Here is a 25,741-nt window from a genome sequence, read left to right as displayed (position 1 = left end):
GTTCTAAGGGTACCAATGGGATGGCCAGATCTGCAGCCACTGAACAGTCTGAGAACTTGTTTGCAGTACCATAGGTGTCAGGTGAGGTGCTTGAGTGGGAAGCACCAAGGCTTGGTCCAAGGCTACGCTGAAAGAACATGTGGTGTCAAGAGACCAGGAACAAGAGCTGGTGCCAGTGCAATACTGAGCACTGGCCACGGACGCTTATGTCTAGGATGCAGAGAAGTGATGAGAACAATCCCCTGAAAAGTATCAGATCTGCAGTGTGGCTATGGGTGGCCAGCTGCCTCTTTGCTAGCTCAAGGGAGGCTGTGGGAGTGATGCTGCAATGTAAAGTGGGACATGCAGCCTTCAAGGAGTGAAGCTGGAACTCGAGAGCTGTACCGGCATGGGGAAGAGTGCGGAATCACCAGCAACTAGTCTGTCAAATGACGCTCAGACTGCAGTGAGTACCTGTCCCAAGGATATCATCCTCTCCAGGGGAGTGTGTGCCACTGGAGATCTGTACCTTAGTCCCAGGAAGCCCGACCTGATGTCCTCTGTGACACAGTCCCACAATTACATGTGTGCACTGGCACTGACATGATGCTCTAGATCTCCTGCAAGGCCTCCATTATTGACTGTACCCAGAAGTGCTCAACGCCACTCCGAGATGGAGCAAGAGAGCGAAGGGGGAGCCCTCACTCTGAAGGGGCTGAGAGAGTTGCTGAACCACAGCCAAAGAGTCAGCAGTGGTTGGTGTCTTGGGCGTACCCTTATTAGGCCCCAGAGATCTGCCCCTGGCCAGGCTTATTTAACACCAGAGAACAGTGCCAGAAGGCCAACAGCCCCAGTGAGGCATGATGCACCAATGTGCTAGTGCTCAGTGCAGAGACTGGTCATGCGCCAGAACTAAGATGGAGTCCAGTTAGGAGAGCCTTAAGATGAATGTACCTCTCCTTTTTAGTGCAAAGGTTAAACTATATGAAAATACAGCACTTATCAACAAAATGTGCCTCTTCTAAGCATGCAAACAGTCACAGTTGGGGCACTCACTGCCATGAGCTGATTACAATGCGACATAATTTGAAGCCCAGAAACCAGACATACCCTGAACCAAGGCTAAGTCTCGATGTGATCTACACTATGTAACTAACCTGCAACAGTAAGCTAACAAAGAGAACTATTTACCCAGAAAACAGAGTCCAACAAACTGGAAAAGTGAGCAATAACTAATGCTGAGGGCAAGCAGGCTCGAAGCTCTGTCACTGGTAGCAAAAAGAGACAGAAGGTGGAGGGGGCCACAGGCACCCTATATAACACAGCATGTGCATGCCATTCCCCAGGACACTTGAACCAGAGGCCCTATAGGCCCCTAAGGGTAACAAATTTGTCTTTACAATATTGGAAATATTAGGTGGCACCTCATTTTCATGTTCTAACACTCATTTTATTTGGCCAGACAGCTGTAGTTAAGTTATCATATTAAACGTATGCCATCTAGTGTTCAAGAGTATTCACAGCTGGCTCTTTAGGCCTGTGTGAAAAACAACATGCAGCTTTGCTTAAGTCCCCACATCCAGTTCTTGAAAGAAAACTAGGTGGACAAGTTAGGTGGATGTGATTTTTACAGGAAAATAATGTCACTGTAAGGTACTTTACACAAAATATACTGATATCTGATACATCTTTAGAGTAAAGAATCAAATTGAACCATCTTTGTTTTATTTTATTCTTTTAAAATAACATTTTTACACTTGCATATAAAAAGACTAATTTAAGCATAAGTTTCAGGGGAACCACCAAGTTTTATGAAATTATCACTTCATTATACTTGCATATTTTATCCCATATATATAATTAGAGATAATTTTTATCAATATTATTAAGCAAACCAATGAATAGTATTTTTGGTTTTAGCATTAGTTTTCTTATTTAATTCAATTAAAATATCCACATTTTAATTTATTTGGAATTGATGTAATTTCCAAGCTTATGTAGCGGAGTTCATAGGCCTCCAATGACTTGCTGAAGAGTTTAAGTCAACTTTGATACAGATCTCAAAGGGCAGGGGTCGGCAACCCGTGGCTTCGGAGCCACTTGCAACTCTAACAGCTACTGCCACTGACTCCCCATGTAGCTCCATCGGCTGCTGCCACTTAGACAAAAATCTGAATTCAGTTGCCTACTGCTGAACCAACTGAATTTAGTTTTTTGTTTAAGCAGCAGCAGCAGCAGCAGCAGCCGGAACTGCTCAGCAGTCAGCTGCGACAGGGAGCCCGGAAGAGAAAACTGGCTGGGCAAGGAGCCGCCCACATGGGCAGAAGTCTAAGCTGGCAGGAGAGCTGGGGGGAGGGCAGTTGAGCTTGCCCTGCTGGAGCCACGCAGCTGTGCCGAGAAGATGGCAGAGAGCAGCGGGAAGATGTTGCAGCTGTGGAACTGCAAGCACTAAGGAAAGGTAAGCCTGCAGGTGGGTGCGGGGAAGATTGGGGCTCAGAGGGGTTAAGCCTGGGGTGGGGGGTTGCAGGATGGGAGGGTAAAGCCCGGGGATAGGAGGTGGATTTGGGGGCGGGGGAAGGTAAAGCCTGGAGATGGGGGTAACAACTTTCTAATCGGTACAAATCATTGTGTGTACATTGTTCTTAAAATAGGGGTGATAAAAAGTACAGTTTCACGTTATTAATTAAGGACTGTCTTGCATTTACATGCTTGGCAGATCTTGAAGGATTGATTTTGTAACTAAATTTAAAAAAGAAAGGTTACTCACAGTAGTAACGGTGGTTCTTCGAGATGTGTCCCCATGGGTGCTCCACACTAGGTGTCGGGCTCACACGGCGCCGCAGATCGGATCTTCCAAGCAGTTTCTGCTGGACTGCGCATGCGCCGGTGCGCGCCGCTCCCTTGCACGCTCCTGGCCACGTGTGCGATCCGGTCCCCGCCAGTTCCTTGACCAACCACCTTGGATGCTCCTGCAAAACACTAAACAGAGATCCAAAGCGGGGAGGATGGGCGGGTAGTGGAGCACCCACGGGGACACATCTCGAAGAACCACCGTTACTACGGTGAGTAACCTTTCTTTCTTCTTCGAGTGTCCCCGTGGGTGCTCCACATTAGGTAACTACCCAGCAGTAACCCAAGATAGGAGGTGGGTAATCGGATCATGTACAGCTTGTCCCCGAGAGGACCGCTGTCGAGAGCTGGGTATCCTCTTGGAATACCCTGTGAAGGGCGTAGTGCTTGGCAAAGGTGTCATAGGATGACCAGGTCGCCGCTCTGCAAATGTCCTTTAGCGCAACGCCCTTGAAAAAGGCTATTGATGCTGCCACCGCCCTAGTGGAGTGAGCCCTGGGAGGGGCCAGTAAAGGAGTCTTCTCGAGTTCGTAGCACATTTTTATGCAGGATACGATGTGCTTCGAGATTCTCTGCGAAGAGAGACCTTCTCCTTTCGATCTGGGAGCGAGAGAGACCAGCAGTCTATCCGTTTTCCGGATGGGCTTGGTCCCGTCTATACAGAAGGCCAGCGCCCTCCTCACGTCCAGGAGGTGTAGGAGCGCCTCTTCGTTAGAGTTATGAGGCTTTGGATAAAACGAGGGTAAAACAATAGGTTCGTTAATATGAAACTCTGAAGAAACCTTAGGAACAAAGGCTGGGTGCAGCCGTAGAGTCACCGCCTCCTTGGAAAAAACAGTGCAGGGTGGCGTTGCCATAACTGCCGCAAGCTCGCTCACCCTGCGAGCTGACGTGATTGCGAGAAGGAAGGTCGTCTTTATCGTAAGGAGGCGGAGGGAAACCGTGGCTAAAGGCTCAAATGGTGGTCCCGTTAGCGCATTAAGCACCAGGTCCAAGTTCCACGAAGGTGGAAGTGGTTTCCGAGGGGCGTATACGTTTACCAACCCTTTGAGGAACCTGGTAACCATGGGATGGGCGAACACTGTGTGCCCTTCCTCTTCATGTCTGAACGCCGAAATGGCGGCAAGGTGGACCTTTAACGACGATAGTGAGAGTCCTCCTCTCTTGAGGTCCAGTAAATACTCTAATATTACAGGTATAGGCACCGAAAGGGGGGCTAGCTGTTTGGTAGAACACCATGCCAGGAAGCGAGTCCATTTCTGCTTGTAGTTCTTCCTGGTGGAAGTCCTCCTGCTACTTTCTAGGACTTAATGCACTTCCTCCGTACATATGCTCTCTAGGGAGCTGAGCCGTGGATTAACCACGCTTGTAGTCGCAGGCCTTGGGGGTGCGGATGCACTATGGACCCCTGGGCTTGCGTGAGCAGATCCGGCACCACCGGAAGGGGCATCGGTGGACGGTCCGACATGCGCAGGAGAAGGGGGAACCATTGCTGTCGATCCCACGTTGGGACTATCAGGATCATTCGGGCTCCTTCCCTCCTGGCCTTCTGCAAGACTTTGTGGATCAGCACTCTGGGAGGAAAAGCGTAAAGCAGGGGGCCCCTCTACGAGATCGCAAATGCATGCCCCAGGGACCCCCGTCCCAGTCCTGCCCTGGAGCATAATCGTGGGCACTTCTTCTTGTGTTGAGTGGCAAACAGGTCTATCTGAGGAAAGCCCCATGCGTGAAAAATCGGTCGTAGCAGATCGGGACGGAGCTGCCACTCGTGCGTGAGTGCGAAACGCCTGCTCAGCTGGTCTGCCTTCACATTGTGAGCGCCTGGTAAGTACGAGGCTTTCAAGGTTATATTGTTGGCGATGCACCAGTTCCACAACCGGACTGCTTCCGCACATAAGGCACGGGACCGAGCTCCTCCTTGCCGATTTATATAAAACATGGTGGAGGTATTGTCTGTACTGATCCCGACTACTTTGTCTTGTATATGGTCTCGAAAGTGTCTGCAGGCGTTGAACACTGCTCTGAGCTCCAGTATATTTATGTGCAGTGACTGTTCCATGGAGGACCACAGTCCTTGCGTCACCTCTTCGCCCATGTGTGCTCCCCACCCTATGAGGGAGGCATCTGTAGTAAGAAAAACCGATATTTGTGGTTGGTGGAAGGGTACCCCTGTTAGCAAGTTCTTGGGGTTTACCCACCATTGCAGGGATTTGCGCACCTCTGCTGTGGGCGACACCACCCTGTGAACGGCGTGTGCTGCCAGTTTGTATACGCTTGCCAGCCAGTGCTGCATGCTGCGCATGTGTAACCTGGCGTTCTGTACTACGAACGTCGCTGCTGCCATGTGGCCCAGCAGCTGTAAGCACGTCAGAACTGGCACCGTAGGGCTGAAGGTGATGACTTGCATGAGGGAACCGATGGCCCGAAAGCGTGTCTCTGGTAGATACACTCTCGCTGTAATAGAATTTATGCGTGCCCCTATGAACTCTATGTCCTGTGTGGGGTCTATCTTTGATTTTGCCAGATTGATAACCAGGCCGAGCGAAGAGAACGTGCCTGCTGTGACGCGTATCATGCGTAGTACCTCTTCCTTCGAGGCCCCTTTGAGTAGGCAGTCGTCCAGATACGGGAATAGAAATACCCCCTGTCTGTGCAAGTAGGCTGACACCACTGCCAGGGTCTTGGTGAAGACTCTGGGGGCTGAGGAGAGGCCAAACGGTAGGACCTTGTATTGAAAATGTTCTTTGCCTACCATGAACCGGAGGAATCGTCGGTGAGCCGGATGGATAGTTATGTGAAAATACGCGTCTTGTAAGTCGAGGGCTGCGAACCAATCTCCATCGTCCAGTGCTGTAAAGATGGAGGCAATTCTGATCATCCGAAAGCGTTGCTTGCGCAGGTACCGGTTGAGGCCTCGAAGATCTAAGATGGGACTCCAGTCTCCTGTCTTTTTCTCCGTGAGGAAGTACCTCGAGTAGAACCCTTTCCCTTGCAGTTGCTCCGGCACTCTTTCCACTGCCCCTATGAGCATGAGATCGTCTACCTCCTGCCTGAGCCTCGCTACATGGGAGGCCTCCTGGAGGTGGGGCCTGGGTGGAGGTCGTGGCAGTGGGAGCGACTGGAAGGGGATGGCATACCCCGTGGCTATGATCTCCACCACCCATTTGTCTGTGGTGATCCTTTGACACTGGTCGTAGAATGGTCGGAGGCGATGGTGGAATAACTGCTTCGGATGACCTTGTGCGATGGTAGTGATGGCGCAGCCCTGGATCTGTGTGTCAAACTTGTGGCCTTTGGCCCTGCCCCGAGGACGCACGGCTCTGTTGGGAACATCGCCTGGGAGTTCTGTACTGCTGGTGCTGTTGATGTCGCCCTTGCTCGTAACCCCTGTGGTACTGGGGACGCTGTTGCTGGTACCGTCTTTGTTGAGGGTAGTACTTTTTCTTTCTGTATGGAGGGGTGTAAATCCCCAGGATCCTAAGTGTGGCTCTTGAATCTTAACTGGAATGAAGGACCCAGTCAGTTGATTCAGCAAACAGCTTCTGCGAGTCGAAGGGAAGATCGACGATCTTTGCCTGCAGATCCCTCGGTATACCCGAAGTCTGGAGCCAGGACTCCCTTCGCATCACCACTGCCGTAGCTGTGGAGCATGCTGCTGTGTCTGCAACATCCAGGGCAATCTGAACTCCCATCCTCGAGGCCGCGTAGCCTTCTTGCATGATGGCCTTGAGCACCGGTTTCTTGTCCTCTGGAAGCGAGTCCATGAGGGAGGTTAACCTAGTGTAGTTGTCGAAATTGTGGTTCGCTAGATGCGCTGTGTAATTTGCCATTCGCAACAGTAGTGTGGAGGAGGAGTAGACCTTTCTGCCAAACAGCTCTAGCTTCTTGGCATCTTTGTTTGTTCCCCCTGTCTTGAATTGAGATGTCTTTGATCTTTGTTGCGACGACTCTACCACCAAGGAATTTGGTTGGGGGTGGCTGAACAGGAACTCCATGCCCGTTGCCGGCACGAAGTATTTCTTGTCCGCTCTCTTGTGGACAGGTGGAATAGTCGCAGGGGTCTGCCATATTGTAGTGGCCGACTCCAAGATTGCTTCGTCAAACGGTATTGCTATTTTGGAGGAGGCCGGAGGTCTCAGATTTTTGAGGAGCTTATGGTGTTTCTCTTGCACCTCTGCTGTCTGGATGCCTTGCGTGAAGGCCACCCTTTTAAACAGCTCTTGAAACTGTTTGAGATCGTCTGGAGGATGGACGTCCCCCGGGGCCGTAGCCTCGTCCGGGGAGGAGAGCGAGGAACCACTAGGATACGCCTCTCTGGACCCTTCCGGTTCCTGTTGGCAATGGTACATCCGCTTGCTGGAAGCTTGCGAGGGAAAATCTCGGAGTTCCATAACCAGTTCCCCCTGAGATACTTGAGTCTCTGTCCCCGTTCGCGATTGCCCTCGGGGATACGGGACAGTCTGTGGGGATCTTTCACTGGTAGAATGCCGGTGGTGTCTATGCCCCGCGTGATAGGGATGACCATGGCAGCATGGGCACTGTTCTTGGGAAGGTGACCTGGACCACTTCCTTGGTGCGTACCCCCTGCGTCTGGAGGAGCGAGCTCGTCGAGAGACATGGGACACTGGAGAGAGCGATTTGTGATAGTACTCCAGCGACTCAAACCCCAAGAAGGGTGAGGGTGGTCCCAGCCAGGGCGAGGCTGGTTGTAAAAATGGAGATGGGGGCTCTGGGTAGGCTAGGGGGGACCCCTGCCTTCTAGTTGGGAGTCCGCAGCATGAGCGGAGGGCTGAGAGAAAGCAACTCTGCAGCCCTGTCTGGAGAGGGGCTGCGGTGCCTTGTTTTCTGTGCAGCCTTCCCCCTCCCTTGAGGGGGTGGCTCCGCCCCCTGACGTGCAGGGGATCTCAGCCCCGTCTGCGCCGCGCTCGGCACGCTCATGGGCGGTGCCGCGCAGGCGGTGTCCTCCGGTGCCTGCAGGCTGCGTGCCTGCGCGCTCTGCACCGCCGGTTCCCCGGGGGTCGGTGCCGCTGCCTGCGGTGCCGCTGGTACCGGCACTTGTGTAGCCGCCGCCCTGCCTGCGGTGCGGGACGGCTGTTTGATCATCGGAGGCTGAACCGCCTCCACGTGGCTCTCCGTGCCACCGCCGATCAGCTGTTGCTGCGACTGGGGGCTGTGCGCTCCTCCCGTCCCGCTCGCTGTTGCTGCCGCTGGCAGGGATCGGGTTGGGGCGACTTTCCTCTGTTTTTGCACTGATGGGGTGAGGGAGGCAGCTTTCCTTTTCTGGGCCCCGGAGGGTCCCTCCTGCTGTGGCAGCTCCGGCACGTCTGGCTGGAGGGCCTTGTCAAATAGCAGTATTTTAAGCCGCATCTCCCTGTCCTTCCTTGCTCTGGCTGTTAATTTTGCACAGAAGGAGCATTTCTGCATGACATGGGACTTCCCAAGGCACCTTATACAGTGACTGTGCCCATCAGACGCTGGCATTGCCTCTCGGCAAGACTCACATTTCTTGAATCCTGAAGAGGACATTGTTGGTGAGTCTTTTAGTTGTTAATGGGGTACTTAGCACCTTCTCTGTGCTGTTTTCCCCCTCTCCGATAGCCTGCCGCGGCAGGAGGGCTAATGGCCCTAGGCTCCTGGCCTCCGGTGCTCTGCTTGTTACTAGGACTGGACTGAATTCCGTCCCGCTTGTTGTTTCTTGGGGGTTTTTTTTGAAAATAACAACTGGCTAACTTAAAAATAGACTAAGAACTTGAAAACTTTAAAGAAAACAGCTAAAAACCATTGAATACGCTAACTTGGCCGTAGCCTAGTCGGATTCCGTCTGCAGCCGATGGCGGTTAAGAGGAACTGGCGGGGACTGGATTGCGCATGTGGCCAGGAGCGCGCAAGGGAGCAGCGCGCACCGGCGCATGCGCGGTCCGGCAGAAACTGCTTGGAAGATCCGATCTGTGGCACCGGGCGAGCCCGACACCTAATGTGGAGCACCCACAGGGACACTCGAAGAAGAAAAATTGTTCTTCTCACTATTTTGGTTGCAGACCCCTGTCATAGGGCTTTGACTGTTACTAGTTCTTTGTCTATAGTAGTACAGTAACCCAAACCCTAAACCTAACCCTAATCCAGTCATTGTATGACAAACAAGCCATTTACTTGCTTGTGGGGTCAACAGTGCTTGCATTGCCACTGGGTACTGAAGATTATTTTAAAGAAGACCAAATTCTATTCTTTAAGCAAAGCCAAAATGCAAGTGATTTGCGCAAGGACCAGAACTTTTCCATGAAACTTACTGACAGGGTGCAGTGAAACAGCACTCTTATTACAATGTCCATGGCTTATTGTATTATCATAGTTGCTAGAAGCTGTCATAATGGATCAAGACCCTACTGTGTTAGGCACTGTGCAAACAGAGATGGCTCCTACACCAAGGAGCTTTCCAGTGTAAAGATAAGACATGAGACAGTAGGTGCATCCAGGCAGATGAAGGAATATAAAGAAATGAGTCTTGGCAACTGGCACAGAAAGTTACTTGTCTTAGAGACTGGCGGTTCTTTAAGATGCGTGTTCCCTATCTGTAGTCCACCCTTCTGCAGCTGGAGAATTTTGAAAGCAATATCCATTGGTCTGCACATGCACCCAGGCTCACTTCTTGCCTCCACAGAAGAGCTAAAGGGCAGGACAAACTGATCACCTCTACACTGTGATTCCCCCAAAAAGAGGAGAAGAATAGCATATAGTGGACTACAGATAGGGGCCATACATCTCCAGAAACCTCCACTTATTTTACAGTAAGTAGCTTTCTTTTCTTTTTTGACAGATTGGCCTCATGTAGTTACCCATGTATCAATCACTATGGGTGATTGATAAACAGCTAACTTATATTTAAAAAAAAAAAGATGCCATAGATGTTGTCCGAGCTCTTACTCCTTAAGAGGGGGATGATTAGACAGCAGACAACAGAGCCATTATCCATTTCAAGAGCCTTTGAGAGGATGTAGCCTGACTCCCGAGCCTCTCTACCATGGTGACAAATACACTTGATCATCATCTGCCAATGTCTGGTTGGCAGTCGGTTTCAAGTGGAGTGCCTCAAGGATCGGTTCTAGGGCCAGTATTTTTCAACATCTTTATTAATGACCTGGATGAGGGGATGGATTGCACCTTCAGCAAATTTGCACATGACACTAAGCCAGGAGGTCAGGTACATACACTGGAGGGTAGGGATAGGGTCCATATTGACCTAGACAAATTGGAGGATTGGGCCAAAAGAAATTTGATGAGGTTCAATAAGGACAAGTGTAGAGTCCTGCACTTGAGATGGAAGAACCCCAAGCTCTGTTACAGGTTGGGGACCAACTGGCTAAGTAGCACTGCAGCAGAAAAGGATCTGGGGGTTACAGTGGATGAGAGGCTGGATATGAGTCCTTGTAGCCAAGAAGGCCAACAGCATATTGGGGTACATTAGGAGAAGCATTTCCAACAGATCTAGAGAAGTTATTATTCCCCTCTACTCGGCATTGGTGAGACAACATCTGGAGTGTTGCATCCAGTTCTGGGCACCCCAGTATAGAAAAGATGTGGACGCATTGGAGTGGGTTCAGCAGAGGACAACGAGAATGATTAGGGGGCTGGAGCACATGACCTATGAGGACAGGCTGAGATATTTGGGCGTATTTAATTTGCAAAAGAGAAGACTGTGGGGCGATTTGATAGCAGCATTCAACTTCCTGAAAGGGAGCTCTAAAGAGGATGGAGAAAGACTGTTCTCAATGATGACAGATGGTAAAACAAGGAGCAATGGTCTCAAGTTACAGAGGAAGAGGTGTAGGTTGGATATTTGGAAAAACTATTTCACCAGGAGGGTGGTGAAGCACTGAAATGCATTACCAAGAGAAGGTTTTTAAGTCCTGGCTTGACTTATTCATGGTTGGGATAATTTATTTGGGGTTGATCCTGCTTTGGAAGGGTGGTTGTGGGGGTGGGGGGCAGGGAAGAAGGAGGGAAGGCTGGACTAGATGACCTCCTGAGGTCCCTTCCAGCCCTAGAATTCTATGATTCTACGTATGAACCCTGGGAAGCAGGGTATTCCTGATCAAAGAATTTTCCAGGCTAGGAGAGTGCATCTGGGTCTAGCCATTTGAGGGATGGAGGTGGGCTGATCACCTGGTGCCTCACTCCCAGGGGCATAAGTGGTTCTGTGCTCCCCACTGCTCCCAAGCACTGCCCCACCACCACTATGGAAGAGGTGCGGAAAAACCCTTGGGGAGGAAGTGTGCTGCTACACTGTGATTCCCACAGCTGTGAGGGAGGGGCAGCAGCAGCATACAGCTTCTTCCATACCACAGGTGTTCCTGGATAAGGACACCAGAGCTGCGTCTACACGTGCACGCTACTTCGAAGTAGCGGCACTAACTTCGAAATAGCGCCCGTCACGTCTACACGCGTCGGGCGCTATTTCGAAGTTGAAATCGACGTTAGGCGGCGAGACGTCGAAGTCGCTAACCCCATGAGGGGATGGGAATAGCGCCCTACTTCGACGTTCAACATCGAAGTAGGGACGTGTAGACGATCCGCGTCCCGCAACATCGAAATAGCGGGGGGTCCTCCATGGCAGCCATCAGCTGGGGGGTTGAGAGATACTCTCTCTCCAGCCCTTGCGGGGCTCTGTGGTCACCGTGGGCAGCAGCCCTTAGCCCAGGGCTTCTGGCTGCTGCTGCTGCAGCTGGGGATCCGTGCTGCATATACAGGGTCTGCAACTAGTTGTTGGCTCTGTGTATCTTGCACTGTTTAATGAAAGTGTGTCTGGGAGGGGCCCTTTAAGGGAGCGACTTGCTGTTGAGTCCGCCCCGTGACCCTGTCTGCAGCTGTGCCTGGCTCCCTTATTTCGATGTGTGCTACTTTGGCGTGTAGACGTTCCCTCGCTGTGCCTATTTCGATGTTGGGCTGAGCAACGTCGAAGTTGAACATCGACGTTGCCAGCCCTGGAGGACGTGTAGACGTTATTCATCGAAATAGCCTATTTCGATGTCGCAACATCGAAATAAGCTATTTCGAAGTTGGGTGCACGTGTAGACGTAGCCCAGGAGTACAGCAGTTCAAGTGCAGCACAGAGCAACATTTCTTATTTTTGATACCAGCTTGCTGTCTCTTCCTTAAGTGTATCAAGGAAATCTCAGGGACTGCTGCCAGACCATAGATCAGTCATTAAGAAACACATGTCTAAGAGATTTCCTGAATGTTTTTATTCTCTTTAGGTGAAAGTCTCACTGAACATTGAGGGAATAGGGTCTCTTTTCTTCTGAGGATGTGTGAGAATTTGGGAAGAACAGAATACTTTTTAGTGGTTAGGCTGGTTCAGGTAAAACTCAGAGACTGCTCTGGGGGGGTGAATCTAGAGCATAAACAAAGAAACCTTGTCCTTAAGGAACACAGTTAGGGCCCTACCAAATTCAGTCCATTTTGGTCAATTTCACAATCGTGGAATTTTAAAAAATAATGAAATTTCATTATTTCAGTTCTTTAAATCTGAAATTTTACAGAAGCTCTCTCTCTCCCTCTCTCTCTCTCTCTCTGTGTCTGTGGAGTTATTGTAGGAGGAGTTGGTATTGTTACACTTATTTCTGCACTCTTGCTGATAGTGGCGCTGCCTTCAAGGCTGGGCAGCTGGAGAGTGGAGATGGCGGGAAGCCTGGCTCTGAAGGCAGAACCATTGCCAGTGACAGAAGTCAAGATGGCATGGTATTGCCACCCCTTACTTCTGTCCTGCTGGCCACAGAAGCGGACACTTAATCAGCAACCATCACTCTCTTGATGCCCATCACTGCTGTGAAGGCAACAGCGCAAAAGTAAAGATGGCATGGTATGGTACCCCTTAGTGCTTCGCTCCTGTTCTCTGCCTCTTTCACTGGCAAGTCTAGCTGTGAAATATGACTGTGGATCCAGCCAAAATATAACTGTCAGGATCAATTAAAGCAGGAGGGCAATGTTGGGGCATGGGCGCCAAGGTACAACTCCAAACCTTACCATCAGTATTGTAGCACACTATTGTCACCTCACCACCCAGCACATGGCACTTTTCACTCTGCAGTGCTGAATCAAACCAACAGCATTTGAGGATCCACAACCTTTATTACAACTGTAAAAATCATAGTTTTGATTCTGGGCCTGACTTGGGAAAGTTGACGATGCCAGAAGAACTGCATACCTACAGACTGGATTACAATGTCAAGAAAGAACCAAGGAGTTTTTGTGCCTCACCTTTTGAAGGAGTAGGACTACTTCTGCTTCTAAAAAGTACCAAATAAAATCTGCACAAACACTACTACTGACCCTGATTTGCCTATATGTACATGTAGTAAGGGCTGTACAAAAACATGAAATGTATCTGTAAAGGAAGATATTTTTAACAATATTTCTAATTTGCATATTAGGATTTTAATTTATACACACACATATAGGTACACATTAACCCTTCTGGAAAATGCAAGATTTCCCAATCCCTGATATGCCAAAGAATATTCGTGTAGGTTGTGTCATTGTGCACTTATGTTTTGTTTTTATTACTTTCTAGTAACTACAAAATTTCCCATACTAATTCCAGTTTCTTCCAAGAGGAGGAAACATAATTAACATCACACCTTATAAAATTAAAGTTACTAGATTATTAGGTCCTAATTACAATTAGAATCCAAATATAGCACTATTGGAGAGTAAGTTTCTTTCATAACAGTGCACGGTGGTCACCTGTCAGGGGCCTGCAGATCTCCAATAATAGGTTTATACTATCACTTAAGTTGATCAAACTTTTGTCACTAAGGGTATGAAAAATCCCAACAACCAGTGTTCCCACTAATATCTTTTATCACTGGGTGGAATAAATTTTGTCATGTGCACCAAGGAACACATGCATGTGCACAACCAACAGAAACTCATGCTGTCCACTGTTAGTGGCTGTGGGCACTCTGCTACTCAGGTGGGCAGCACCTGAATCTCCCATAGGTGGCTGCCCAAGTACTCAGCTTACAGGGACCAGCGCCCACAACCAACACAAGTTTAATGCTGTCCATACCAATGCTATATCAGAAGGAGATGTTCTCCCACTGACAAGCTTCTCACTGAGATAATTATGACAGTGGGAGTGTGCTCTCCCTTCAGCATGGTACACCATCACCAGATACGCTGCAGCTGCAATGACACAATGCTGTAATGCAAACTTACTCCAAGATGTAACCTACAGTTACATGAATGAGATAATTCATTGTGATAAATGGCTCAAACGATGTGGTTCTGAAGCCACCTATTCACATTACCTCATTTATACACCATTTTTTTCTGGTTGCATTTTTCATACGGTATTGTATTTACTGCAAATAGTAAGAAGAATCTAAATCATCAGTAATTTTAGCTCATTTTATATTGTAATTTCCATGAACCATAAGACACATAGAGGTCACATCCTGGAAATGTCATAATCAAACAAAACACATACTCACATACCTGTAAATAAAAGTTCTAAATATACATTTAGACAGGATATATTCATCACTTCGGAAGATCCAAAGTTTCTGACTACGAAATAGAATTTAATCTAAATAGAATTTAAAATAGTATGTAATAAGGGAATTATTAGACTCACTGACCATTGCTGTGATCACATCATTCACCCTACCAGCTTCTTCTACCCTGCTTCACTGGAAGAGGTTCAAGATTCTTGTCTTTAACTCTCAGCTGCACCTTCATGTATACCTCTTGTATACTCTTATCTCTTAACGCCTCCTAACAACTAAGCAAGGTATGTCTGCTTAGTTGTCAAATTCTCATTTTTGTGTCATCATCCACATTGCCCCTTACCACAGAATGACTTCACTTACCTCTCTTGTTTATTTCCGTATATAATTTGTCGTCTTAGAATGCTTTGGGTCAGGTGCTGAATTTTCAAGTGCACAATAAGAACGGGCCAGCACAATATGGTCTCAATCCTGCTGTGGTGTTCTTTATGTGAAGTTAATAGGGATGAATGAATGATTGAATACCATATATTATGACAGATTTTACTTTCTTTCTGTGCTGAAACAATGTTTGCTGTAATCTATGTACAGTAGCGAAATGGGACCCCTACTGGAATGTTTTGTTCCTGGGTTCACCAGCATAGAGACTTGATTACCTTTCGAGGTATTGACACCTGTCTGTGTATGTGATGTTTATGATGTCAGCCACATGGTAGCCACTATGTGTGTTGTCCCCAATGAAGATATCCTGTCTAAATATATATTTAGAACTTTTATTTAGAGGTATGTGTTTTGTTTGATTATGACATTTCCAGGATGTGACCTCTATGTGCCTTATGGTTCATGGAAATTACAATACAAAATGAGCTAAAATTACTGATGATTTAGATTCTTCTTACTATCTGCAATAAACACAATACTGTATGAAAAAAGCAACCAGAAAAAAATTTATTGTGTATAAATGCGGTAATGTGAATAGCTGACTTCAGAACTACATCATTGGAGCCATTTATCACAATGAATTACCTCAGCAATGTAACTGTAGGTTACATGTTGGAGTAAATTTTCATTACAGCATTGTATCAGTGCAGTTGATTTCTCAATGTTGATGAGGAAACCTAGAGATTGTAGGATCTGTGTCATGGATTGTACCATGACTCCTGTGGAGTCTTGTGAAAGGCCTCGAAGAAGATAATCACTGAGACATGGGAATATGGTGATATACCTTCCCATCTGAGGTGCACGGCCACTAGGTGCCCTTGGTACCCTGGGGACAGTTGAAAGCCCAAAGGGAAAGACTGTGTATTGACAATGTTGTGACCTAAGGGGAAAGCACAAGCAACACCTGTGAGTGGGGTAAATGGTGATGTGGAAGAAAGCATCTTGAAGTTCGAGGGCTGCGAACCAGTCCCCTTCATCCAGTGCAGGGATTATAGAAGATAGTGCGGTCATTTTGAAATGCTGATTGAGAAGGTATTTGTTCAACTGCCGTAGATCTAGGATGAGTTTCCAACCCCTTTCCTTTTTCTGTTAGGAAGTAGCCTGAATAAAGATGGTAAAAGGCATGTAGGTGGTAATGGAATAATTGAGAATCCTGGTGCAGTGGAGGATTTGGGAGGTTTGACAAGCCCTGGACCAAATTTTCAAACCTGCTGCTTGGAGAGAGGTGTTGTTGTTGAGCGACTATATAGGGCTCTACATTTCTGATTTTGTGGTCTATTAGTGTTTATTAGTGTTGTGTTTATATATCCTGTAAGATTTTCTGGGGAAATATTGATCTTTAAATATGTGACAGGGGGCTATGTCTACACTAGCCAAAAACTTCAAAATGGCCATGCAAATGGCCATTTTGAAGTTTACTAATGAAGCGCCGAAATACATATTCAGCGCTTCATTAGCATGCGGCCGGCCGCAGCACTTCAAAATTGACACGGCTCGTCCAGATGGGGTTCCTTTTTGAAAGGATCCCAGCTACTACGAAGTCCCCTTATTCCCACCTGCTCATAGGAATAAGGGGACTTCGAAGTAGCCAGGGTCCTTTCGAAAAGGAGCCCCGTCTGGATGAGCCGCACGGCAGTGAGCCGCGTCAATTTCGTAGTAATGTGGGACTCCCCATCCCCAAAACATAACACAAAATACAAGCATATGACATAATTCATCCTGAAATGTTTTGTTTTCATAATGGAGTTCTATCACCATTATTTGTTTATGGGAGCCTTTGTCATAACAGGTAACCACACACCAAATCAAAATAAATTTCCAAATACACTAGATGGAATTGGTGTACTGTATAACAGAATAGTTGTTTAAAGTATCTAAATTGATAATTGCATAACAAATATTTTAAATAAAATACTTTTTGTTCATATTTTTTCATTAAAAAGTAAATGAGTATTTCCACAATCCAATAATCCAGTTTATTGGACACAGTTTAGCAATTAAAACATCACTCTTCAATATTTTAACTACATGGAGCTCTACATACAAATCCGGACAGATTTGAGTCACCAAAGAGAAATTTTTTTAAAATTCTAAAGGGAGAAATGAGTGCTCCATACTTCAGAAAAGTTAAGCACTATTTGTGATTATCTTTGGATAGTCTGTGAATGAAGCTTTTGATGCCATGGCATTATATTCTGTAAGGTTTTTAATTTTTTTATATTAGTGTCGGGATTTGACGTAGTGTTCTGCACTAAAATTTCTCCTCTTTCTACTACAGTTGTTAAGCTACACACCAGCTGATAGCTACTTTGCCTCATAGAGGTTGTTGGATTTCAGTGATGTATCACAGCGAAGTATTTAGTGATCCTTCAGTATAAAAAGCATCATGTATTAACCACAGTACATACCAGTAATGAATCTTTTATGATACATGCTACCTCTTCCAGCGAGCTTGTCTTAGTGGAAATTAACCTTTCCAAAAGATGCAGTATTGCTTTTTCCAGGCTAGGCAGATGACGAAGCCACAAGCTTAGTATAGCTGACTCTGAGAGGTCAATCATCTTCCTGAGTTAACGAGAAAATATTGTTTTCTACAAAGTGAGCCAGGAAATGAATTAATATCAATTAAAATTATCAATCCATATATACATACTATTCTACAATTTTAGAAGAAAGCACATTCCTCATTATTACTCACCTTTTACAGACAGGAAAACTGAGTCACTAAAAGATTAAGCAATTTCTCCCAAAGCCAAACAGTGATCTGTTGACAGAAGTCACTATTGGAAGAACTCATCCGACAAAACTCCTGTTGACAGATTGCATCTACATGTAAAAGTGGCTCGCTCTGTTGACACCATCTGTCAACAGAGAGCAGTCACACACTCTGGACACTCTTGAGAGAACAGGCCCCAGAGAGCCAGAAGACAAGCTCACATGGATGCCGAGCCCTTCTTGAAGCTCCAGCCTGGTGTGCCCTTAAAGGCTCCCCTCACACTCCCCAAACTGCATTCCCTGCCCATGCTAAGGTCTGCATACCTCCTGGAGAGACAAAAAAGCTAATGCAGAGCTCCCATGCTTTCTGTGAGAAAGTTTGACCTTTCCAGTGAGCAATGCTGCCAGAGCAGCACCTGGGCTTGCACTGCCACATACACAGCTACTGCATCTCTTTCTCCTCCTCTTCTGGAGGAGAACACCACCCATGAAGAGGATGCCTTCACTGTCCGAAGGCACTGATTGCGCCCGCATCCTCAGGTGAGCAGGCGGGTCAGGAGATACATCACCAGTTCCTACTTGTGCGACTGGTTGGTCATGGGGTGGTGGGACAAATAGCAGTGGCTCCAGAACTTCTGCATGAGGAAGGAGACCTTACTGGAGCACTGAACCTGGATCGCTTCCACCCTCCGACAATAGGACACCCACCTACAGCCCACCATCCCCATGGAGAAGAGGGTCTCCATGGCCCTCTGGAAGCTGGCCACCACCCAACAGCTATAGCTCCTGTGGAGAATCAGTTTGGCATGGACAGGTCCACCACCGGCACTGTCCTCATGCAGGTAAGGCACTTCCAGGCTGTGGACCCTGACCAGTAAGGACGGGGGGTGAAGGTGTAGAGGGCAGGAAAGGAGGGAGACCCATGGGGAGTGGGATCTAGGGTGCGAAGAGGGGGCAGGGGAGCCCCATCCCCAGGGGACTGCGCAGTCCCACGCTTACAGTCCTGCTGCTTGGGGGGCGGCCCCACAGGGGAGGCTCCTGAAGAGCTTGGGGGGGGGGAACCCCTGGGGCCAAGGGCTCAACCCCTCCAGTCCCTCACTCATGTGTCCTGCCTCCTCCCCTTGCAGATCGTGAGGGCCATCAACTCACTCCTGCTGCAGAGGCTCATCCGGCTGACCAACATGGAAGCTGCTGTGGCCAGATTCAAGGCCCTGGACCGCAGCGTGGCATAGTTTATCAACAGAAAAGGGTATCACTCCATCATGCTGCAGGCCCTGGTCATACACAGGTGGGCAGGCTGGGCACACAACACGAGGGTGTTCTGCAATTCCAGCCTGTTCTGGAGGATGGAGGTGGGCACCTTCATCACTCAGGGGAGCTGACCATCGTGGATATGGACATGCCACTCTGCATTGTGGGGGACGCTGCCTAAACCCTCTTGCCCCGGCTCATAAGGCCCTACACAAGACACCAGGATCCCAGCCAGGAGCTGTTCAATGCCTGCCTAATTAGGCGTGCAACCAGGTAGAGTATACCTTTGGGTGCCTCAAGGTAAGTTTTGATCTCTACGGACATGCCTGGACAGGGGGAGAACAATGTCCCCCAAGTTATGGGGGCATGCTGCGCCCTCCACAACCTTGCTCCCAGGGCAGGGGCCAGTCACACCTATGAACAGCCAGGTGCAGCCCCCAACGACCAGGCCCATCAAGACAAGCTGTGGATCTGGGAAGCCTTAAGGGAGAGCTTCTCCAAGGGTCCCAATAACACCCCCTATGGCAATCCCAGCAAGGGCCTTGGGCCTGCAGCCCCACCCCATCCCCATCATGACCCTCCCCTTCACCCAGCACCCCAACCACCCCACAATAACAAGGGACACAGGGGTGGTACAAAAATAAAAACTTTAATTTTTCAACTAAAAAAAACCACGTCAAAGATAAACTGTGCCATGAACTATGTACAAGGTAAATATTTGGAAAACTATATACATGGGGGGGTATGGGACAAGGGCTGGGGAGCATCTGAAGTTGGAAGTGGGAACATGGGACATGGAGTTGGGGGCCTCAGTCCAGGGAACGGGTAGGGGGCTGTGACTCTGCAGGAGTCCCCATCGGGGCTGTGTTGGGGCTGGTAGCATGGGGCGGTATGGGCAGGGAGGGACTGTGGCAGGGTCAGGCTCGGCAGGGAAAGCCTGCAGGGGCAGGAGGAGTGGCCTCAGTGGGGGGGACTGGGGGGCAGCTGAGGATAGAATCCATCGGTCCAAGTGCTGCCTGTTGTGCATGGGCATGCCCACGAGCCAAGAGTTGCAGTTCCCAGTGGTGTGCCTGGAGTTGGGCCATTGCCCGTGCAACTGTCCCACTCCCAGCCATAACAGCGGTGGGTGGGCCTCCCCTTCTCATTCCCCGGGGCTCTTGCAGCCTCCCACAGCTGCATGGTTGGACCAGGTCGAATATGCCGCCTTGCACATATGTGCACATGCTGGGTCCATGGGGTGAGATCCTGCCCAAGTCTGCCCACACCCCCTGTGGGGTACTCACTGGAGCATCCCTTGAGTAGGTTCAGGGAGGTCCTGGAGGTATCCTGGCTGCAGGAGGGGCCTGACCAGAAGGAAGTAACCCGGGCCACCTTGCTTGTGAAGGAGGCAGTGTTGTCCTCTGTCTCTGGCTCGCCCTGGGTCCCAGGCTGTTGCTCAGGTGGGGCTCCAGCTCTGGGGGTGTGGACAGCCTCCTCGGCCATATCCAGGGGGGTCACACGAGGGGAGGTGTCCTCTGGGTGGAGGACCTTGTGGAGCTCTTTATAGTATGGGCAGCTTGCCTGTTATGCCACCAGTCGGCAGACAGTGTCCTGGGCCCAGGTTTAGCCCTGCCAGAGTTCCTTTATTTTCGCCTGGACCTGTTTCCATGGTCTGGGCAGGGTGTCCGCGCACCGCCAGGGCACTGGTGACCTGGATGTAGCCTGAGGCATTCCGCCTTTTTGCTGCCGAGCCAGTTTTTTGTTCCTCAGACCAAAGGCCCAGCAGGTCCTGGATCTCCGGCTCCATCCAGGAGGGGCCCACCTCTTCATGCCCTGGGGTGTGTCCCGGGACTCCTCTCCCTGATCTCTGGAGAAGCCAGAGAGGTCATGGTGTGGCTGTGAAGCTGTCATGTGGAGTGTGTCACCTCAGGGAGTGGCTGGGGAGCAGGCAGCAGAAAATGTGCTGTCTCTGCTGCTCAAATGCTACCTGCTTCCTGATAGGGGGTTTCCAGGGCTCCCTGTACCTTTATGACTGGCCATAGGTACACAGTATAGAGCTCTGATTGTGATGGATTTGTTTTCAGTTTTGACTGAGACACAGAACTCTGCCAGGAAAAGTGCCACATCCTGTCAACAGTATCTTGACGGAAAGAATTTTAAGTGTAGACACACCGAGTTTTCTTAACAAAATCCAAGTTTTGTTGAAAGAACTCTGTAGTGTAGGCACAGCTACACAGTTGGACCTCCCTGGTCTGGCACTCTCTGGATCCTGACTAAAGGTGTTTGCCTGCCCAGGGAGGTCAATACATCTCCTGGCCAGTGGTGCCTTCTCCCAGGCTCCCTTTCCAGATGCCAACTTTGATGCCAGTCCCTCCCACTGGGCTCTGCTCCTGGCCCCATCTGGGCTCCCTGCTGCGAGGCCACCAGCCCAGATCCACTCCTACGTACTGTTTAAACATTAACTTGTATATATTATATGTACTGTACACCATCTGGGCTCAGCAGGGTGAATTAAATAGAATGCCAGAGTAGATTTGCAACCTTATCTTTTACATTACCATTAAGCTGATAGTGGTTTGTAGCTTAATATGTATTGCTATTTCAAGCCTTCTTTTTGATCTTTAACCACATATATTGTGAAAGAGAAACATTTATTTTATGTTTTTGAAAAGGAAGCAACAGCAAAGTCCACACAGCGAAAATTTAATTAACAGGCAGGCCTCAAACAGGAGATCACTGAGTTCTCTGGTTGGTTACTAGTTACACTCTTTTGCTAACTAGTTTCAGAGGGGCTGCCATTTTATTCAGTATGCACAAAAACTACAAGAAGTCATGTGGCATCTTATAGACTAACAGATATTTTGGAGCATAAGTTTTAGTGGGCAAAAACCTGATAAAGTGAGTCTTTGCCCACGAAAGCTTATGCCCCAAAATAACTGTTGGTCTATAAGGTGCCAAAGGACTTCTTGTTGTTTTGCTGACATTTACTAATAACTAAAGAAACAGTCTACTAGGTTATCCAGAAAGGCTCATAATCTGAGGTCAGAGACTGAAAAGGGCAGTCACACAGAGATGAATAGGAAGGTAAATTATGAGATGTAACTGAAATGGAAAAATGCCTCTGAAGATTGTAAGAACCTTAGTAGAGCCCACCATGCAAAGAATAATGAGTCTACCACCTCCATGCACAGGAATACCCTCACAACTACTTCAGAAGCCCTCAATGAATAAAGTGGCCAATAACAATACTAACTGATTTTTTTTGGCTTGTTTTAATAAACAAGCACTGGAAAAGATTAAATACAGATGAGAGTATTCAATTTAAAAAAAATATGCCCACAGAAAAACACTCAACTGCCACAGAAAATGTTCAGACTCACATTAAGGAGTGATAAAAATAATTTGTATTGATTTATTACTGGTTGACTTGAGTGTTAGTGGCTCAGTCTGGAAAGTCTACAATAGAACAGCTGTCCTGAGAAAGCTTCCAGAATCTATACCACTACTTGTAAAGAGTGCTGATCTGAAGCCACAGGAAATGGATAACTTAAAAACCATTCATTCCTTTTGGATTTTCAGATAAAGTTTCACTAAAACTAAAAGTCTTCAATTAGTTTCTGGTGGCATATCCATCTAGTAGCACATGTACAAAGATAAATCAGAAGTTGCTGTCCTGCTATTAACTATCAATGCAATGATTATTTTGCTGTTACTAGAGCCCTTGGGGGAAAACCAACTTTTGGTCTTATTCAGTGATCTCATCTGCACCTCTCAGAAATAATGCTATTAGGCTCCAGAGGAAGTTGTGTCCAGCATCCATAATATCCCATACTCAGGGCCCAGTGTGCCTTGAAGATCAGGTTTGAGAATTTGAATTTGACTTGATATTTTGTGTGAAACTAACATAAAAAGCAGAGGACAGGTCTGATATTCCTGCAGTAGCCCACTGCTAGTAGTGTTTAAGAGATGCACTGCTACATTCTGTACCAGCTGGAATTTCCTAAGAGCTGATGGCTTCATGTCCAGTTGTATTTACCATTTCTGTAGTCCAGCTGGAAACTTACAAATGCCTGTATAACTGAAACCAAATCATCTTCCAAGATGGGATGGAGTCTGCTTGCTAACTAGAGTTGATAGACAGCTACTCATAGATCATGTTATGTAAAAGCTTAGCCTCATTATGAAATTCAAAAACATTCCTAAACTATGGATTGAATTGAGATCATGCACCTTCAACCAAAGGAGAATGCATTGTGGCTGCAAGTTTCCCCTGGTGCTTTTTCTCTGCTCACCAACATCACCTCTACCTTGTTGAGGTTCAGTCAGCTGTTCTTCCTTCATGAGCTAATCTCATGCAAGCAGTGGATGGTGAGGTATAAGCAATTCTACATGTCATTAATTGTATTTAAGAAAAAGTCTACTTAAAATAATCTCCTTGGAGATACATGACTTGAAAACATGGAGAACCAAGTTCTCAGCAGAAACATGAGAACTGTCGGACAATACGAAGACAAGAATGTAACAGATTTTTTTGTTATGCAAGGACATAGAATTAAATCTGGATCTCTAATAGCTGAAGTTAGGAAAGATTCAGCACATTATGGCAAAGAAATACAAAATGTTAATGAAAGGTATAAACCAAAAACAATTACAGTAATACTGCCTCACATGTATCACAGGGAAAATAAAAATGAAATAGCACATTAGAAATCTGAAATCCTTGTTTTTCATCCACTATCGGCTCTGCTATTCAGGCAAAAAAGAAAGAGAAGTTACTCACTTCATGCAATAATGATGGTTCTTTGAGATGTGTCCCCCCGTGGGTGCTCCATGGTAGGTGTTGGGCTGCTCAGCACCACAGCATGGAGACTCTCCATAGCAGTATTGAGTGGGGCTGTGCATGTGCACCATTCATGCCGCTAGGGATAGTGCACACAGCCCTGCTATTTCCTCAGTTACTTCACTGATGCCCTAACTAGGGCTATTGCACCGAGTAGAGGGGAGGCAGGCAGGACGTGGAACAACTATAGGGACACACGTCTTGAAGAACCTTCGTTACTGCACAGAGTGAGTAATTTCTCTTTCTTCTTTGAGTGCTGTCCCCCTGGATGCTCCACAGTATGTGACTGCTGATCAGTACCTCACTAGGTGGATGGTGGGTTTTGGTGCAGTGCATCTACTGTGGGCAGTACTGCCTTAGCTACATATGTAGTGACTGTCATGTGGCCGAAGAGGTGAACACATGTAAGCACAGGAGCCGTAGGGCTGATAGTAAGTTACGATATCAAGCCCATTATAGCCTTTTGGCACTGTATAGGGATATATGCTCAAGCAATTGTGGAGTTGAGCCAAGCGCCTATGAAGTTGATGCATGTGATGGGGTCCAGGGTTGATCTGGCAATGTTTATAAAGAACTCCAGGGAATGGTAGGAGATGTCTTGTGGATTGGACCACAGTTCTTATGATGTCTTGAGATGGTCCTCAAAGGAGACAATGATTGAGATATGGAAATATGGTAATGCCTTCCCATCTCAGGTGCGCCACTACTAGAGCAAGGACTTTGGTCAATACCCTGGAGGCAGCTGAAAGCCCAAAGGGCAGGACTCCTTATTGATAGTGTTGTGCTCCAAGGGTGAAGCATAAGAAGTGTCTGTGAGCAGGGTAAACAGAAACGTAAAAATAAGTGTCTTGAAGGTCAAGGGCTGCACACCAGTCCTTTTCGTCCAGTGCAGGGATTATAAAAGTTAGAATGGTCATCTTGAAGCGTTATTTGCAAATATATTTGTTCAATCACCATAGATTCAGGATGGGTCTCCCGTCGTTCTCTTTTCTGTTAGGAAATAGCTTGAGTAAAATCATTTCCCCGACACTGTTTTGAAACGTCTTCTATGGCTCCAGTTTGTAAACGGTGTAGCACTTCAAGCTGTAGTAAGTTCTTGTGGGAAGGGTTCCTGAAGAGGGATGGGTTAAGTGGGGGGATGTTGCAGGGATGGAGAGTAGAGGGATAGTGTATACCTGGGTGATGATGTCTAACATCTGTCTGTGATTATGAGCATCCACTGGTGGTAAAAGGGATGTAGGCAGTGATGAAATATTTGATAGTTGTGCACCTGGAGAGTGTGGGAGGTTTGACGAGCCCTCAACCAAAACTTCAAACTTGCTGTTTTGAGGCCAAAGAAAGGGCTGAGCGGTTATTCAGGTCATTGTGCCTCTGATTTCTTGGTCTATGTTATTATATTGATTAGATCTGTAGGACTGCCTTGCAAATGACTGGTCCCAGTATCTATGGTATGGTGTATACCTTCTTTTAGGGAATGGGGGAGTGTACATCCCCAAAGTGCACAAAGTAGTTCTGTGCCTTTGCTGGAGTGTAAAATGTCATCTGTGTTTTCTGCAAATTGTTTGACTTTATCAAATGGTAACTCCTCCCCCTTTGTCTGGAGTTCTTTTGGAACATCTGTTACCTGTAGCCATGAGGGTCTTTACGTTGTAATGGCTGTGCCTATGACTCCGGATGCTGTATCAGCCAAGTCTAATGCTATCTGCAGTGCTGTTTTTTGCTGCAGCGTGGCCTTCCTGAACTGTAGATTTCAGGGTAGGTCTTTTGTCATCAGGCAGATGAGAGATTAATTGAGAAAATTTAGAATAACTGTCAAAGTTGTGATTGGCTAAGAGTGCCGAATAATTAGCTATGCAAAGCTGGAATGTAGAAGATGAATAAATCCTTCTACCAAATAGCTCCAGGAGCTTATGCGCCTTGTCAGCAAGGGTGTTTTTGTAAATAGATGATTTTTCTCTGTGACTGGCCGCATCTATTAGTAGAAAATTTGGTTGTGGATTCAAAAATGAAAAGTTCATGCTCCTCCCTGGGACAAAATATTTTCTCTCAACCCCTTTGTCGGTTGGTGTGGCCATGGCAGGGTTTTGCCAGACATCATCTACTGCCTTCAATATAGCCTTGTCAAGTGGTAGAGCTACTCTGGCAGTTGGAGGAGGCTGTACATTTTTTAGATGCTTGTGTT

The 25,741-nt window shown here is 47.6% G+C and overlaps 1 protein-coding gene and 1 long non-coding RNA gene across 3 annotated transcripts in view; one reads left to right on the top strand and one right to left on the bottom strand.

The window, feature by feature from the left end:
- Window positions 1-25,741, bottom strand: part of FANCC (FA complementation group C) — a 199,089-nt gene that overhangs the window by 51,338 nt on the left and 122,010 nt on the right. Inside the window, exon 7 of the mRNA XM_074995137.1 lies at window positions 17,183-17,339. Within this exon, the coding sequence (XP_074851238.1) occupies window positions 17,183-17,339 (157 nt within the window). The remainder of the gene's footprint in view (window positions 1-17,182; window positions 17,340-25,741) is intronic.
- Window positions 2,229-25,741, top strand: part of LOC142013569 (uncharacterized) — a 31,597-nt gene continuing 8,084 nt past the window's right edge. The window contains exons 1-2 of one of the 2 annotated variants that reach the window (XR_012645709.1): window positions 2,229-2,437; window positions 9,488-9,614. This is a non-coding gene — a long non-coding RNA (uncharacterized LOC142013569). The remainder of the gene's footprint in view (window positions 2,438-9,487; window positions 9,615-25,741) is intronic. The other variant, XR_012645710.1, reaches the window with a different exon arrangement.

This window comes from Carettochelys insculpta, chromosome 5 (assembly GCF_033958435.1).
Source record: "Carettochelys insculpta isolate YL-2023 chromosome 5, ASM3395843v1, whole genome shotgun sequence".
NCBI lineage: Eukaryota > Metazoa > Chordata > Testudines > Carettochelyidae > Carettochelys > Carettochelys insculpta.
Note: the sequence above shows the minus strand (reverse complement) of the source record. Positions and strands in the feature narration are given on the sequence as shown.